We start from the raw sequence: 18,428 nt of genomic DNA, 5'->3' as shown, positions 1-18,428 counted from the left end.
CGTCAAAAATACATCTACATGTGGAACAACTCCTACAAAACACCTATTGAACTCTGGCAGAAGACCTCAGACTTCCCAGAAGGCAAGAAACTCCCCATGTACCTGGGTAGGGCAAAAGAAAAAAGAAAAAACAGAGACAAAAGAATAGGGACAGGACCTGCACCTCTGGGAGGGAGCCATGAAGGAGGAAAAGTTTCCACACACTAGGAAGCCCCTTCACGGGCGGAGACTGCGGGTGGCAGAGGGGGGAAGCTTCAGAGCCACAGAAGAGAGCGCAGCCACAGGGGTGCAGAGGGCAAAGCGGAGAGATTCCCGCACAGAGGATTGGTGCCGACCAGCATTCACCAACCCGAGAGTCTTGTCTGATCACCCGCCGGAGCGGGCGGGGGCTGGGAGCTGAGGATCGGGCTTCGGAGGTCGGATCCCAGGGAGAGGACTGGGGTTGGCTGCATGAACACAGCCTGAAGGGGGCTAGTGCGCCACAGCTAGCTGGGAGGGAGTCTGGAGCTGCCAAAGAGGCAAAAGAACATTGTTTCGGGCTGCGTGAGGAGAGGGGATTCCTTCCCCATCTGCCAACAGAAGGCAGAGCACCACCTAAACGAGGTCCAGAGACAAGCACAAGCCGGACACCAGAGACGGGCATGAAATGTTAATGCTGCTGCTGCAGCCACCAAAAATCCTGCGTGCAAGCACAGGTCACTATCCACACTCCCCACTGGGAGCCTGTGCAGCCCGCCACTGCCAGGGTCCCATAGACCAGGGACAACTTCCCCGGGAGAACAAATGGCGCGCCTCAGGCTGTTGCAACGTCACGATGGCCTCTACTGCCACAGGTTCGCCCCGCATTCCAATTATAAATACTGTACCCCTCCCTCCCCCTGGCCTGAACGAGCTAGAGCTCCAATCAGCCACTGCTTTAACCCCATGCTGTCTGGGTGGGAACAGATACCTGAGGGCTACCTACATGCAGAGGCGGGTCCAAATCCAAAGCTGAACCCCAGAAGCTGTGCGAACAAAGAAGAGAAAGGGAAAGCTCTCCCAGCAGCCTCAGGAGCAGTGGATTAAATCTCCACAAACAATTTGATGTACCTGCATCTGTGGAATTCCTGAACAGACAGCGAATCATCCCAAAATTGAGGAGTTGGATGTTGGGAGCAACTGTAGACATGGCGTGTGCTGTCTGCGACAGTTTTGTTTCTGATTTTTATGTTTATCTTAGTTTAGTGTTTAGCGCTTGTTATCATTGGTGGATTTCTTTACTGGATTGGTTGCTCTCTTTTTCTTTTTACTATTATTATTATTTTTTTAATAACCTTTCTTTCTTTCCTCCCTTCCTTCCTTCCTTCCTTCCTCCCTCCCTCTATCTCTCTCTCTCTCTTTCTTTCTCACTTTTCTCCTGAGCCATGTGGCTGACAGGGTCTTGGTACTCCGGGCTGGTGTCAGGCCCGAGCCTCCGAGGTGGAAGAGCCGAGTTCAGGACATTGGTCCACCAGAGACCTCCCGGCTCCACGTAATATCACTCAGCGAGAGCTCTCCATCTCAACACTAAGACCCAGCTCCAACCAACAGCCAGCAAACTCCAGTGCCGGACACCCCAGGCCAAACAACCAGCAAGACAGGAACCCAACCCCACCCATTAGCAGAGAGGCTGCCTACAATCATACTAACTTTACAGATACCCCCAAACACACCACCAGATGTGGCCATGCCCACCAGAAAGACAATATCCAGCGCCACCCACTATAACACAGGCACCAGTCCCCTCCAACAGGAAGCCTACACAAGCCACTAAACAAGCCTCACCCACTGGGGGCAGACACCAAAAACAAGAGGAACTACGAACCTGCCGCCTGCGAGAAGGAGACCCCAAACACAGTAAGTTAAGCGAAATGGGAAGACAGAGAAATATGCAGCAGGTGAAGGAGCAAGGTAAAAACCCACCAGACCTAACAAATGAAGAGGAAATAGGCAGTCTACATGAAAAAGAATTCAGAATAACGATAGTAAAGATAATCCCAAATCTTGGAAATAGAATGGAGAAAATACAGGAAACGTTTAACAAGGATCTAGAAAACTAAAGAGCAAACAAACAATGATGAAAAACACAATAAATGAAATTAAAAGTTCTCTAGACGGAATCAATAGCAGAATAACTGAGACAGAAGAACGGATAAGTGACCTGGAAGATAAAATAGTGGAAATAACTACTGCAGAGCAGAATAAAGAAAAGTGAATGAAAAGAATTGAGGACAATCTCAGACACCTCGGGGACAATATTAAATGCACCAACATTTGAATTACAGGGGTCTCAGAAGAAGAAGAGAAAAAGAAATGGTCTGAGAAAATATATGAAGAGATTACAGTTGCAAACTTCCCTAACATGGGAAAGGAAATAGTCAATCAAGTCCAGGAAGCACAGAGAGTCCCATACAGGATAAATCCAAGGAGAAACATGCGAAGACACATAATCAAACTATCAAAAATTAAATACAAAGAAAAAATATTAAGGGCTTCCCTGGTGGCGCAGTGGTTGAGAGTCCGCCTGCTGATGCAGGGGACACGGGTTCGTGCCCCGGTCTGGGAAGATCCCACATGCCGCGGAGCGGCTGGGCCCGTGAGCCATGGCCGCTGAACTTGCACCTCCGGAGCCTATGCTCCACAACGAGAGAGGCCACAACAGTGAGAGGCCCACGTACCGCAAAAAAAAAAAAAAAAAAAATTAAAAGCAGCAAGGGAAAAGCAACAAATAACATACAAGGGAACCCCCATAAGTTTAACAGCTGATCTTTCAGCAGAAACACTGCAAGCCAGAAGGGAGTGGCAGGGCATATTTAAAGTGATGAAAGGGAAAAACCTACAACCAAGATTACTCTACTCAGCAAGGATCTCATTGAGATTCAATGGAGAAAGCAAAAGCTCTACAGACAAGCAAAAGCTAAGAGAATTCAGCACCACCAAACCAGCTTTACAACAAATGGTAAAGGAACTTCTCTAGGCACGAAACACAAGAGAAGGAAAGACCTACAAAAACAAACCCAAAACAATTAGAAAATGGTAATAGGAACATACATACCGATAACTACCTTAAATGTAAATGGATTAAATGTTCCAACCAAAAGACACAGATTGGCTGAATGGATACAAAAACAAGACCTGTATATATGCTGTCCCCAAGGGACCCACTTCAGACCTAGGGACACATACAGAGTGCAAATGAGGGGATGGAAAAAGATATTCCATGCCAATGAAAATCAAAAGAAAGCTGGAGTAGCAATTCGCATATCAGACAAAACAGACTTTAAAATAAACACTATTACAAGAGACAGAGAAGGACACTACATAATGATCAAGGAATCAATCCAAGAAGAAGATACAACTGTAAATATTTATGCACCCAACATAGGAGCACCTAAATACATAAGGCAAATGCTAATAGCCATAAAAGGGGAAATTGACAGTAACACAATAAAAGTAGGGGACTTTAACACCCCACCTTCACCAACAGACAGATCATCCAAAATGAAAAATAAATAAGGAAACAAAAGCTTTAAATGGCACATTAAACAAGATGGACTTAAATGATATTTATAGGACATTCCATCCCAAAACAACAGAATACACTTTATTCTTAAGTGCTCATGGAACCTTCTCCAGCATAGATCGTATCTTGGGTCACAAATCAAGCCTTGGTAAATTTAAGAAAACTGAAATCGTTATCAAGTATCTTTTCCAACCACGAGGCTATGAGACTAGATATCAATTACAGGAAAAAGTCTGTAAAAAATACAAACACATGGAGGCTAAACAATACACTACTTAATAACCAAGGTATTACTGAAGAAATCAAAGAGGAAATCAAAAAATTCCTATAAACAAATGACAGTGAAAACACAATGATCCAAAACCTATGGGATGCAGCAAAAGCAGTTCTAAGAGAGAAGTTTATAGCCCTACAATCCTACCTCAAGAACAAGAAAAATCTCAAATAAACAACCTAACCTTACACCTAAAACAATTACAGAAAGAAGAACAACAACACAAAAAGAAACCCAAAGTTAGCAGAAGGAAAGAAATCACAAAGATCAGATCAGATATAAATGAAAAAGAAATGAAGGAAACAATAGCAAAGATAAATAAAACTAAATGCTGGTTCTTTGAGAGGATAAACAAAATTGATAAACCATCAGCCAGACTCATCAAGGAAAAAGGGAGAAGACTCAAATCACAGAATAGGAAATGAAAAAGGAGAAGTAACAACTGACACTGCAAAACTACAAAGGATCATGAGAGATTACTACAAGCAACTATATGCCAATAAAATGGAGCTGGAGGAATTAGGCTCCGTGACTTCAGACCATACTACAAAGCTACACTAATCAAGACAGTATGGTACTGGCACAGAAACAGAATTATAGATCAATGGAACAGGACAGAAAGCCCAGAGATAAACCCATGCACATATGGTCACCTTATCTTTGATAAACGAGGCAAGAATATACAATGGAGAAAAGACAGCCTCTTCAATAACTGGTGCTGGGAAAACTGGACAGCTACAGGTCAAAGAATGAAATTAGAACACTTCCTAACACAATACACAAAAATAAACTCAAAATGGATTAAAGACATAAATGTAAGGCCAGACACTACCAAACTCTTAAAGGAAAACATAGGCAGAACACTCTATGACATACATCACAGCAAGATCCCTTCTGACCCACCTCCTAGAGAAATGGAAATAAAAACAAAAATAAACAAATGGGACCTAATGAAACAAAAGCTTTTGTGCAGCAAAGGAAACCATAAACAAGATGAAAAGACAACCCTCAGAATGGGAGAAAATATTTGCAAACAAAGCAACTGACAAAGGATTAATCTCCAAAATATGCAAGCAGTTCATGCAGCTCAATATCAAAAAATCAAACAACCCAATCCAAAAATGGGCAGAAGACCTAAACAGACATTTCTCCAAAGAAGATATACAGATTGCCAACAAACACATGAAAGGATGTTCAACATCATTAATCATTAGTGAAATGCAAATCAAAACCACAATGAGGTATCACCTCACACCGGTCAGAATGGCCATCATCAAAAAATCTACTAACAATAAATGCTGGAGAGGGTGTGGAGAAAAGGGAACCCTCTTGCACTGTTGGTGGGAATGTAAATTGATACAGCCACTATAGAGAACAGTATGGAGGTTCCTTAAAAAACTAAAAATAGAACTACCATATAACCCAGCAATCCCACTACTGGGCATATACCCTGAGAAAACCATAATTCAAAAAGAAGCATGTACCACAATGTTCACTGCAGCACTATTTACAATAGCCAGGACATGGAAGCAATCTACGTGCCCATCAACAGATGAATGGATAAAGAACATGTGGCACACATATGCAATGGAATATTGCTCAGCCATAAAAAGAAATGAAATTGAGTTATTTGTAGTGAGGTGGATGGACCTAGAGACTGTCATACAGAGTGAAGTCAGAAAGAGCAAAACAAATACCGTATGCTAACATATATATGCGGAACCTAAAAAAAAAAATGGTTCTGATGAACCTAGGGGCAGGACAGGAATAAAGACGCAGACATACAGAATGAACTTGAGGACATGGGGAAGGGGAAGGGTAAGCTGGGACAAAGTGAGAGAGTAGCATGGACATATATATACTACCAAATGTAAAATAGATAGCCAGTCGGAAGCAGCTGCATCGCACAGGGAGATCAGCTCAGTGCTTTGTGACCACCTAGAGGGGTGGGATAGGGAGGGTGGGAGGGAGGTGCATGAGGGAGGGGATATGGGGATATATGTATACATATAGCTGATTCACTTTGTTATACAGCAGAAACACACACAACATTGTAAAGCAATTATACTCCAAAAAAGATGTTAAAAAAAAAAAAGTCTCCTAGAGAAGGGAGTCCCACCTCCACTGAGAAATGTAAACATTATAATACATTGAGAACATACCCACCCCCTCACCCCAACCCGACTGCACACCACTTAACAGCATTTCTAGTCAGTTACGTGTCCATCAGTAGAGGCTACTGAGACACAGGAGGCCTTTTGTACTTCCAGCAGACTAATCTCTCCCGCCTTTCATGCATTCGTGCTCATCTTCTCCCTCCTGTCCCCATCCCACTCCTCTCCCTCTCCCTCTGCATCTTTCACAATCACACTCTATGGAATAATAATAGAAAATTGATTAGTTCTGGCTTGTCTACTGACCCGCATTCGCTTAATTCCTAGGACTGCCAGTTTCCTCCAATGTATAAAAAAGGTGACATTTCTGTGCTGCCCGACTCAGAACACTTGTTAAGGAAATAAAATAAAATAACATTTGTTTGGGGAATCGTGGCTGAGGAGCAGAGACTGAAATATATATACATGCCATAGCCAAGACCCATTTCCGATAAGAGAGATAAACCCTAAACTTATCAATCAATGGTAACAGTCTTCTCTGGTTTAAAAAGGTCTCTTTGGGATACAATTATTCAGTTAATTCAAACGTCCTTTCAGGATTGTTTTTCCCTTCCCTCTCCCCTTCCCCTTCCCAGGGAATCCAGCATACTCTTATAAGAGGACTGAAGAAGCTCTTTGATCTGCTTGCTGTTTGGGTCCTAAGAGATTCCTATTTCAGGGCGACTGGTCTGGTCATATCCCTGGGTGCCCTACACTCGTGTCCGTGAAAGCCCACCTGTTCTTTCTGAATATTGCACTGACATGTGCTGCTGAAGCACAAGATCCCTGCTGGGGTCTCTGATCAAGAAACACGGATAGGGCTTCCCTGGTGGCGCAGTGGTTGAGAGTCCGCCTGCCGATGCAGGGGACACGGGTTCGTGCCCCGGAGCAGCTGGGCCCATGAGCCATGGCCGCTGAGCCTGCGCATCCGGAGCCTGTGCTCCGCAACGGGAGAGGCCACAGCAGTGAGAGGCCCGCGTATTGCCAAAAAAAAAAAGAAACACGGATGTTCAGCAGTGTCACTGTCCCCCATCCTGTGCCTTCTGATCCACCAATTCTCTCTGACCTTCCAAGTCTACCCACCAGGGCACAAAGAAATTTCTGGATCCATCTATATACCTTGATAGGCAACGGGGAATTGAAGGAGCTACCTCAGGTGCAGGTGTTAGAAATCTCCCTCGACTCGGTAGCACATTCTTTCAGCATTACTGAACAGGAACTTCTCTAAAGAGTTGAGCTTTTCCCAGCTACACCCTGAGAACCCCAAACCAAGGTGAGTGTCTCTATCACTCCCAGTTCTCTGCTCCAACACTGGCTGGAAGAGTCAACCCCAAAAGGGGAGCCAGGATGTGTCTGGCTTCGTGCCTCTTCCTCTGATTTGCTCACTCCGCCCAGCACCAGAAGGCCTCTAGATTCCCTTCCCATCCTGGACGACAACCCTCCTCCCAGCTGGCTGTGGTTTCACTGACCACATGCAGTTCTTCTGAATTAATCACTGGTTCAGCATCTCTTACTTGCCATCCGTGAGACCAGCTCAGTATTTGCTCCTGCTCCTGCCATTTGTGTTGGTTAATTTTGTTCGTCAACTGAGGCCATGATACCTAGTGTTTGGTCAAACGCCAGTCTAGATGTTGTTGTGAAGGAATTCTTTTAGATGTGATGAACATTTAAATCAGTAGACTCTGAGTAAAGCAGATCATCCCCCAGAATGTGGATGGGCTTCATCCAGTCAGTTGCAGGCCTTACGAGAAAAGACTGAGGTCCCCCAAGGAAGAAGGAATTCTTCCTCCAGGCCGCCTTTGGGCTCGAGCCTATACTGTCAACCCTCGCCTGGGTCTGCCGCTTGCCGGGCTGCCTTGCAGAGTGTGGACTTTAGCCCCCACGGTCATGTGAGCTAATTCCTTAAAAGAAATCTCTCTATATATAGCTACAGCTGTAGATACAGATATATCCATATATCTAGATATCCAAATGGATATCCATCCTATTGGTTCTGTTTCTCTGGGGAACCCTGACTAGTCCACCATTCTAACACACAGGGGACCACTCATTTTCTCTCAGGCTTTCATCTTGTGTCACATCTTCTCTGGCTTCTTTTCTTTTAAGAGCATCAGAGTATTTCTTTTTTCTTCTGATTGGCAAAGTGAACAGTGAAAATGAGTTAAGTAAAATCTTCTGGTCCTCTCTGTCACTGCAGCGTGCTCAAGACCTGCTCTTGGGCAGATCATGTTGAGAGAGATCAGAAGACTGATCCTTAAAGACATGCAGTTCTGACTATTTAAAAAGACACCACTACCCGAATCATAATTTGACTGTATATTTTGAGTTACTAATTTATTGTTTTCTCCCTTCTATTTTTCCTTTTTGTCGCCCCCTTCCCAATCCAAGCCTTGCTCTTCATTCCCTCAGGAGACTATGTCAGGGGAGAAAACAGAAGTAACCTGTAACCTGTTAATTCTGGTTTTGGCTTTCCAAAGAGCTTATGCTTGAGCTTAATCCAGAGGGCTAAACAGGGGCTAACAGGGCAAGGGGTGCTCATACCGACAGACAGAGTATCCCAGAGAATTTGAGGAAGAGTAAGGTTTCTCCACTCCAGGCTGGAAAGCAGCAATCAATGACTAATACTCAACTTTTATGGGACAGCTCTGGGTTTGGAGGTTCAGGGTGTACAGGTACTCTAGGAATGAAGGAAGTAAAACTGAAATTGTCCGTTACTCTAGTAAATGACAGCTTGAATAGCTAATAATATCAAGTGCCTGCTATGTGCCAGGCCCTATACTAAGAGTTCTTACATGTATTAGTACTATTATTTTCTCCATTTATTTAAAAAGTAAATGATTTGCCCAAAATTGGGCAGCTGTTAAGACGTGGTTCGGCCACGGTTCCAGAATCTTTACCTGGAATCCTAACCTAAATGGTCAGACTCCAGAGTGCTTACATAATTAACATAGATAAAATAACTGCATAACCAATGCATCTGATAACAACAACAGTTTAAAAGTATAGATTAAGGGGAATTCCCTGGTGGTCCAGTGGTTAGGGCTCTGCTCTTCCATGCAGGGGGCACGGGTTCGATCCCTGGTCAGGGAACTAGGACCTTGCACACCACGCAGCAGCATAGCCCAAAAAAAAAAAAAAAAAAGTGTAGATCAGGAAGAATATTTATATGGCTAATTCTGTACATTGGCTTATTAACTGGAACAAATTATAAAAGAATACTTCTTAAAAAAAAGAATACTTCTTTAGAATTTCAATGCCTCTTTTGGTTCTGCTATGATTACTCACATTACAGTAATAACTTGGAAAACAATATTCCAGAAAGATGTATTACTCACATGTTTATTTCATCTTCATTTAATAACTGCATCACTAGCAGGGTAATATGAAAGGAACCATCACTGTTCATTGCTTTGGCCAGTCGCTGATCTTGTTGTATTATTGCATTTTGCAGGATCTTAATTTCTTTTATAATCTAATCATACACAGACAAAACAGAGATTAGGTAAGCAAAATTTCCTTATGGTAACACTGAAATCGAGAAGAAAAATAAGCAACATATGAAATGAGAATGATGTCAATATCCTTCAGCCAAACAATGCTTAATTGTCTAACTATTCTCAAATATCCTGGAGAAATGACTTGGAAAGTTTAATAGGACGTTTAAGTTAAAAAAAATCACACAATGCTTGTCCATTTTAAGAGTATCAAGCCCAACACCCTTCTTTTACAGACTGCGCCACTGGTTGAGTGGAAAAATTCTCAATGGCCATGTATCTTTTCAGAAATGTATCCTTGGAATATACAGTATGACTCACTATAATTATGATCTTTCCTAAAAATAAAAGTTTTATTCTTGCCACAGAAAGGTCAAACTGGCAGATAACATTCCATTTCTGTTGGCAGTAATATTTATTTGTCCCCAAGTGAATGTGTCTGAGAACCCATTCTTCATGGCCTTTAAGATTTTTTAGGACAGCAATAATTTCAACAGGAATGACAACTGTCATTTCCCCAGACATGTGAGGAGGGGCATCACCATGGAGAGAGAGGTGCAAACAAGTCTAAATGCGTATGTTAGAAAAACTGTACATTCCGCACCTAAGCAAAATCCCTGGTCCCTCATCAGCCTTCCCCTCTCAACCTAATGAGAACAAAGAAGAGGAATGGTGGCTTTTCCCTCCTCCATTTCCAGTTGGAGACAACTCTAGTCAACTTCTAAATATGAGTGCACTGGAAAATAGTTTGAATATGGACTAGCAAACCAAGCAATCCCCAGAGAAAAGAGCGCACGTAGAAGCCCAGAGGCAGCAGAATTAGAGAGAAAAGGAAGAGAGAGGGGGCTGGCAACAGAAGCAGAGCCCTAAAAAGACAGCAGAGATAAGAAACAACTGAATCATGAGCACAGCAGGCTGTTCTGATACTAAAGAAGCTGTTTCATCCTGAACAATGTTCCCATTATCTGCAGAATGCAATTGGACAAATCATGAGATACTATCCTGGGATCTGACTTCTCACGTATCTTTACAATAAATCCACATCACCCAAAATAACCTCAGCGTTTCTCTATTCCTTGCAACCTGGAGGACAGTAAAATGGGAAACAGTGTTTTCCTGGTAGGAAGTTATGCAGTAACACCTAACACAAGATTTCCCAAGGGAAGATGTCACTTCCACGACACCCAACAAAAGAATACTGACAGCCTAATAATTAAAATGCTCCTAAAGCAACAGTACACAAAGATCTTACAGAGTCAGCATTTCCTCTACTTCTATATTGATAAAACTAAATTGTAAACTCCCCGAGGGCAACATCTATTTCTTCCACCCAGCCATCTCGCCACAGTGCCCGGTAATAAAAATAAACACAACCTTGAGACCACAATGGTAACTACCCTTTCTTGTGTGGTCACTAGGTTCTAGGCACTAGAGTGAGCATTTTACATATATTAGTTCCCTGAAGCCTCCCGCCGATCCTGTGAGGTAAGATGTTGGTACTGTCTCCATTAAAATAAATTGAAACACAGAAGATTAAAAAAATCTTTTCAAGATCATATACCCAAAATAGCAAAGGAATTTGAGAAAAGGATAAATTACAATACATGAGAAAAGATGAGGGAAGTACCTGGAGGAAAAGATCCAGGAGTGAGGAGAAGCGGCCAGAGAGCTGTGCAGGAAGAGGTACAGGTAATGTGTTTTCAAGAGGAGACAAGGAGAGGGGCAGACATGTGGGTGGTGACTCAAGACATGAAACATCAAGGGGAAAAAGGGCATTTAAAGGAGATTCTGAGGAAGTCTTACTGGATCCTGTGTAATAGAGCACACAGGCCCTCTCATAAAAGCCTTTAGTATAAGTCTACACTACTCTGCGAGGATTTTACACATGAATTTTTGAGAGATTTTTCCAGGTGCAGTGAAGTGCTGAGATCAGCTTTCAGGAATGATGAAGCAGCTCAAGACGGTCCAGGTTCACGTGGGAAGGGCCTGGCCAGTGCTGAGTAAATCACACGAGCTCAAGAATATCAGACCTCAAAACAGTATAACTACATCTTCAAATCTTAGCTGGTACAAATGGTAATTCTGGCTTAACTGATCGTGAAAAAGTGGTTTAGGATGATAACTTTTCAATACAGAGTGATGCAAATTAAAGGTACTGGACTTGCATCAGAAATCCTGGATTTTAAGCCCAGGTCTGCCACGGGTGGAACCCCATAGAGGTCACCTAGTCTCAGTGAGTCTTGGTTTCTTCAATTGTAAAGCACTGCCAAACTCACAGGGGGTGTGTTAAAGGTCACGCAAACAAGCTGCAGGAAAGCACTTTGCAAGCTCTGCACCATTTGCCTAATATAAGGTCTGCAACGCTGCCACTATTATTAAAATCAGTGGTTCTCTACCCCAGGGGACATTTGTCAATGCCTGGAGACATTTTCATTGTCACACCTGGGATTTGCCACTTGCACTTAGTGGTAGAGTATCTGCATTTTCATAAAAACTGAGTCTTCATTCTAAGCTCAAATACTAATTATATGTAAATTCAGGACAATGCTCAAAAATTTCCATCCATTTGTATATTCCGCATTTTAGTGCAATGTCCTACTATTTAGTGAAAAATAGTTTTAGACCATTCATATCTTTGAATTATCCAGTAGCTTGTAAAATTGCAAATTAAAATTTGTAAAACACTTTGAAGACTATTTCTCTGAAGTCACACAGTACTTATAATGCAAAATAACCTTAATCTATGAAAATTCTAAAGATAATCTAATCAAGTAATGTATTTCTAACTATGCTTTGATGCTTCAGATCAATTTACATATTCCTTGATATCATCTTTAAAAAAAATGTTAATGCATTACTAATTATATTCTTAAAAGATAAAAAGAAAAAATGAAACTACTTCAGAGTCTTCTCTGTATGCCATTTTAAAAGGTACCAGTGTCAGGCTTCCCTGGTGGCACAGTGGTTAAGAATCTGCCTGCCAATGCAAAAGACATGGGTTCAAGCCCTGGTCCGGGAAGATCCCACATGCCGCAGAACAACTAAGCCCGTCTGCCACAATTACTGAGCCCGACTGCCACAACTACTGAAGCCCACGTGCCTAGAGCCCGTGCTCTGCAACAAGAGAAGCCACCCAATAGAAGCCCGCGCACCACAACGAAGAGTAGCCCTCGCTCACCACAACTAGAGAAAAGCCCCTGCACAGCAACAAAGATCCAACGCAGCCAAAAATAAATATAAATAAATAATTTTTTTTAAGTACCAATGTCATTAAAGGCCAAAGAAAACTAATTTTTACAGTCCCTGTTTAAAATTCTACAAAGCCTTTAAAGCGTATCTGTCATCATAATCCCCAGCCACTGGCAGTATTGCACAATGCACATTTTTTATACCTAATATTGTAGAGCTATATTTAAGTAGAATATTAAAAGAAACTTTAAAAAATAAAAGCGTATTAAAATCTTAAATATTTCATTCATTGAGTAGTTTCTTTGTATTTAGAGAATAAAAACAGACACGAATCTGCTAAACCTCACCACTAAGCCATGGTCCACATGCCTAAAAATGACACAATAAGAAATCTCATTTTTCTATCTTTTAAGCTTTCTAGTTGATTCAAAGCATACATGAGCCCAAAGAAAAAGCCTTCAAGTTAGTTCATGAGGGAGAGTTGTTATAGTCTAGCACACAGAAGGAGAATGTCCTTGACCTCATCTTTTGACATTATTTCTGGATTTTTTCTAAGCTGTTAACATAAATTATTCCTAAATTTGCTGCCTCATTAAGATTTAACAGAATTATCCCAACAATTTGCTACCTAACTTTTCTTCAAAGCTGCATATAAGTCATTTTTCTTGCTTGTTTACACAAAGGAAAAACTTGAAAATTTAATGATACAGCAATAAGTAAACATTTTAAAAACATCCTAAAACAGGAGAATTTTCTGTATTTTAACGTACATGATGATATCAAGTATTTTCACAACTACATTTCCCAGAAAGGAACAGAATGCACAAATCATTTTTCATCTTTTCATAAGGCCAATAATTTTCACATTACAAAATGATGAAATACAGAATTAAATGTAGCAAATGCCTTTTAAAACCCCTAAAGAGCATCATATTTTTCCATTAGTATAAAACAATTATCTTACCCAAAAAATTAATACACTCCTAATTTCAATCAGCTTCTGATTGTTCCCTTGCATTTTTCAGTGTTGACTTACCTTAAATTATTACCTCTCGTAAGAAAGCATATAAAACCAACATATGGGCAAATCCACCCAGAACTAATAATTAAGCAATTCTAGCCAGTTAAGAAATATTTAGGATTTATTATAATGCCATTAAATTTCTCATCTTTTTATTTTTAAACTAATGTGTAATTGCAGGTAGTGGAGAAACACATACTTTCACATGCATGCAATTAGGATATTTTTATGCAGTCATTCTAATTCATTTTCCAATTCTATTTCTTAAAAATATGAAAATCATGATTTTCCAAAACTAAAGCATTCCAAATGTCTACTAACGTGTTTAAAAATCAAAGACCCTTATAAGCCTGAATACTTTTTTCTTTAAAACTAGGTGCCAACAAGTAGAGGCCAAAAGTAGAGCAGCTCATTGTCAATGTGCTGGCTTCCAAAAGCTTGTTTGCAGGTCACTTAATTGGAACTTGGAATACAGTCTCCCATTGAAATAATGTTATAAATGCTGCTCCTTTTCCCAGGCCTTCCCACAAAAGCCCATAAGTAGTTTCAACAGAAAATTAACATTAGATACTTTCAAACAAAAAAGGTGCTCATACGAAAGATATAAAAAGTATCTCCTGGGCTTCCCTGGTGGCGCAGTGGTTGAGAGTCCGCCTGCCGATGCAGGAGACACGGGTTCGTGCCCCGGTCGGGGAAGATCCCACATGCAGCACAGCGGCTGGGCCCGTGAGCCATGGCCGCTGAGCCTGCGCGTCCGAAGCCTGTGCTCCGCAACGGGAGAGGCCACAGCAGTGAGAGGCCTGCATATCGCAAAAAAAAAAAGTATCTCCTAATCTTGTCCTATTCCTAGCCCTCCTCCCCATATTTGCATTAAGCTTTCTGTTACCCACAAATAAGTCTCTTGAGAGGGAAATATTACATTCTTTGGTTTCCAGGTTACTTGAAGCTTGTGTGCCCCACTATTACAAGTCACCCTACCCCCTGGAAAACAAAGTGCCATTGAACCTATATTATAAAACCAGCATTTGTAACACTGTATTTATTATTTATAAACGTTCTGGTTGGAATTTGGTATGCCAGAAACACACCTTCCACCCCGAAATGACAATATTTTGTGTGTGTGCACCTACTCTTGCCAAACTCCGTTCTAGGTACTGGGAACGACCTGAAAAACTTTGTGAGGAAGATTAACAAGTGTCAAATTTCAAGGATGACAAACGACAAAAGGAAAGCCATGAAAGTGTTGTGTTTTGCTGGGGTTTTTTTGTGGTTTTTTTGGGGGGGGAGGGGGTTGACCTAGTCAGGGCGGTCACGGGTGGGAGAGGTTTGAGCTGAGATTTTGCCATTAACAAAATCAAAAGGAGAGGAAAGTAAACTCCCAGCCAGAGAAGGCTTTCCAGAGGGCAGAGGGAAACTGGCAAGTTCAAGCAAGGCCAGAGGGGCTCAAGCAGAAGGAACAAGGGCTGAGGCGGAAAAGGCCAAGCCATGTAGAACCTTCTAGAATATGGTAAAGCCTTTGTCTTCATCCTAACAATGGGAAAATACTGAAGTGATAAGCATGTAGGTGATGTGTCCAGATTTGGATTTAGAAAATAATCATTATCACCTCCATTTTACAACTGAAGACACGGAAACTACAGCAATTAAGTAACCTGACCTACATCCACAGTGCAGTTTGTAATCCAGCTGGTATCCGAACAAGGTCTGTCAGGTTCCAAAGCCTGTACTCTCCTCACTTTCTACAGAACCTTCAAGAAGTTGAGAAGCAGAAACAAAGGCTACAGGGTGAAACAAAGCAGCTTGTGGGGTGAAAACTAAGGGTTGCAAACAGTTCTCTCATCCCCTCCTCTCATCTTTGCAGCCTGAATCCTGAAATAAGTAGCAGAAGAAAAGAATCTCTCCACCCTCTTTCCCCTTGGTCCCCTTCCCTGCCAGCCCTATCCCAGCACATCACCCCACCAGTCTTCACTGGAGGAGGCGGGAAGCCGGCACAGGGCTGGAAGCGGCTGGGGCAGGCTCAGAGGGGTTGCAGAGCTGCTGCTCTGACCAGCAGGGCCAAGAACAGAGGCAGGCAGGGAGCAAGAGGAAAGGAAGGACCTCAGCAAAGCAACTTAGAGAAGGGCTCACCCAACTTCTACACTCACAGACGCTGGAGTGAAACAATCTCTAAGCAAGAAATCAAAAGAAGGAACCTGGCGTCTCTTCCAATCAGAAATCATGTGCCCTAGGGGACATCACACGGCCTGTTTCACAGGCAGTTTCCTCAGGACCTGGCCTCCGTCTGACTGCTTGCTTAAATAGCACCACCTCTGGCTTCCTGCTCTCTTCTCATTCCCATAGGTACACGTGATCCTAAATCTCAGAGGAAACCTGTCCAAATAACTCACAAGTATTTTAATACATAATTTCTGATTGCATTAAACTTTGCATCAGCTAAACACCTTTAAGGACTATTTTACTGTTAACCCGCCACTACGTACCAGTAAAACCGAAGTCTGATTCTTTACTGTATCAAATTCTAAAATCCTGTATTGCTAGGTAATACCACTTCTCTTTTTATGTGTTTTTCTCCCCAACTAAACTGTATCTCACAGACTAGATACTTCCTAGAGTGTCCTAAAAGAATTTATTTTTTTCTTTGATATTTATTTCTTTGATTTCAATTTCATTTGCTTTGATCTTTAAAAATTCACTAGCATTGTGTAGAAACATTCTAGTTAAATAAAGGGAAAAGCAACCTGAAAACATGCCCAGTTAAGAGATCAGAGCCCACAATCAAACAGAAATTCAGATCTAGCTCTTAAGATATATGAAATTGGGCCCAGATATAAAAACAGTCAGTCATCCGAATGAGGTGTTCTTTCCTAAGGCATTTTTCATTCCTAACTCACTGCTCTAGAGGTCTTAGATACTGCAGTTTTCTCTCTCAGTCACATATAAGGGTTTCTTAGTGTGGGCCAGTTGGCTGGTCCCATTTCCTATTACTGATGCCACATTAATTTTTCAGACTTTTAATCGATTTCTACCAAGCTTGTCATGCACTATTAAGTTGGTACAACAATGAGTAATTTCTAAAGAAACTACGTTGCAATAATCATTACCGTGAACTGGACCAAGCAGCAGGAAATCCCAGTTTACTTTCCCCACAGGTATTTCAGCATCTTTTTTTACCAGCTCTCTGCTTCTGAAAGATTCCTCCACCATAATGAACAAACACTTAGAAAGGAGCTTGACATGCTACCTGGCAACACTTTTGCAAGTGGCTTTTGCAAAATTATTGTTGTTTAAATAGTATTTGTTTGGGTTTTTTTGCGGTACGCGGGCCTCTCACTGTTGTGGCCTCTCCCGTTGCGGAGCACAGGCTCCGGACGCGCAGGCTCAGCGGCCATGGCTCACGGGCCCAGCCGCTCCGTGGCATGTGCGATCTTCCCGGACCGGGGCACGAACCCGTGTCCCCTGCATCGGCACACGGACTCTCAACCATTGTGCCACCAGGGAAGCCCTAAATAGTGTTTTTTAAAATTACTGTTTATACATATTCTATATTCCCTGTGTGGCCCAGCTAAAAATGCCACCAAAGACTCTTAAAAGCTGAGAGCAAATGGGCTTATGAGCATTTAGTGTACCTTAAATATAATTTAGAATAAACTTAGTAAAAATAATTTTTTAAAAAAATAGCACCTCTTTGTTGGTGATCGGAACGGATAGGAAATAGTTGGGTTGATCATCTTTTTGCTTTTTTTTCCTCTTCTTTATTTTATCTTTATTGTTCCATTCCTTTTCTTTACTTCTCTCCAAATTTATCTGAGGTACATCAGTGACTAGAGAAAAAAAGTCAAACAACATGTCTAATGCACTTAAACAAAGATAATATAATCAGAAAAAAATAAGCACTATACAAGTAGCAATCATTCTTAACTGTCATTTTCAAATCTAAAATAGGAATTGGCAAACTCTTCTGCAAAAGACCTCATAATAAATATTTTAGGCTTTGCAGATCATACGGTCTTAGTCAAAACTACCCAAGTCTGCTATAGACAAAACACAGATGAATGGGTACAACTGTTTTCTAATAAAAATTTATTTACAAAGCAGATAGATGTGGCCCATGGGCCATGGGTTCACTAACCTCTGATCTAAAGCATAACTAACAACCATTCTCTTCCCCTTGCCACAATTTTCACGATGCTAGGAAAAATCACTTTTTCATCCATCCTCTATATGTGTATTTGTAACTTTTACAACAAAAGCATTTGCAGCAGTGCCATTCAAAGTTTGGTTCATGGCCAGTGTCACACTACAAACCATTTGTTCCAGAAACTGAGAGAATGCTTTATAAACTTTCAGAGCAATTAGGCAAAGTAATTTCGTCTGTCAAATTTTGGCTTCTATTTTATAGATCTTTTTCTTTAACACCTTTTTGCTAATAATTCATGTTTTATTATATTTTACAAAAGTATCAGTCAGCAACATGTAAGAAATTAAAGAAAAAAAAAATGGTCCTTGACCATAGATAACTTGAGAAACACTTAGCATGCTTTTTAAGGTCATCTTCAAAAGACATTTCCAGCACCCAACAACTCTTATTATGAAGCTATACCCCCAGAAGTAATTTCCAAATCAGCGTGAAATGCCATTGTCTCTTTTACAAATTCTATCAGGGGCTTCCCTACTCGTGCAAAACTACCATTAATTTATTTTTCAGGTGTGCCTTCTTGAACAGTAGCTTACTGTTCAAAATACAGTACCTCATAGA

General features: G+C 41.5%; 1 protein-coding gene across 2 annotated transcripts in view; it reads right to left on the bottom strand.

Annotated features, from left to right (window-relative positions):
- Positions 1–18,428, bottom strand: part of AKAP7 (A-kinase anchoring protein 7) — a 137,320-nt gene that overhangs the window by 104,398 nt on the left and 14,494 nt on the right. For both annotated transcript variants that reach the window (XM_089921999.1, XM_022556592.3), the window contains exons 3-4: positions 17,354–17,493; positions 9,304–9,440 (exon numbers count right to left, since the gene is read on the bottom strand). In XM_089921999.1, coding sequence (XP_089778125.1) covers positions 9,304–9,440; positions 17,354–17,493 — 277 coding nt within the window. The remainder of the gene's footprint in view (positions 1–9,303; positions 9,441–17,353; positions 17,494–18,428) is intronic.

Source organism: Delphinapterus leucas, chromosome 12, assembly GCF_059928025.1.
Source record: "Delphinapterus leucas isolate spDelLeu-1000000601 "Yukka" chromosome 12, BTC_Dleu_Yukka2, whole genome shotgun sequence".
Lineage (NCBI taxonomy): Eukaryota > Metazoa > Chordata > Mammalia > Artiodactyla > Monodontidae > Delphinapterus > Delphinapterus leucas.
The sequence above is the reverse complement of the archived record's forward strand: the minus strand, read 5'-3'. Positions and strand labels throughout refer to the sequence as shown.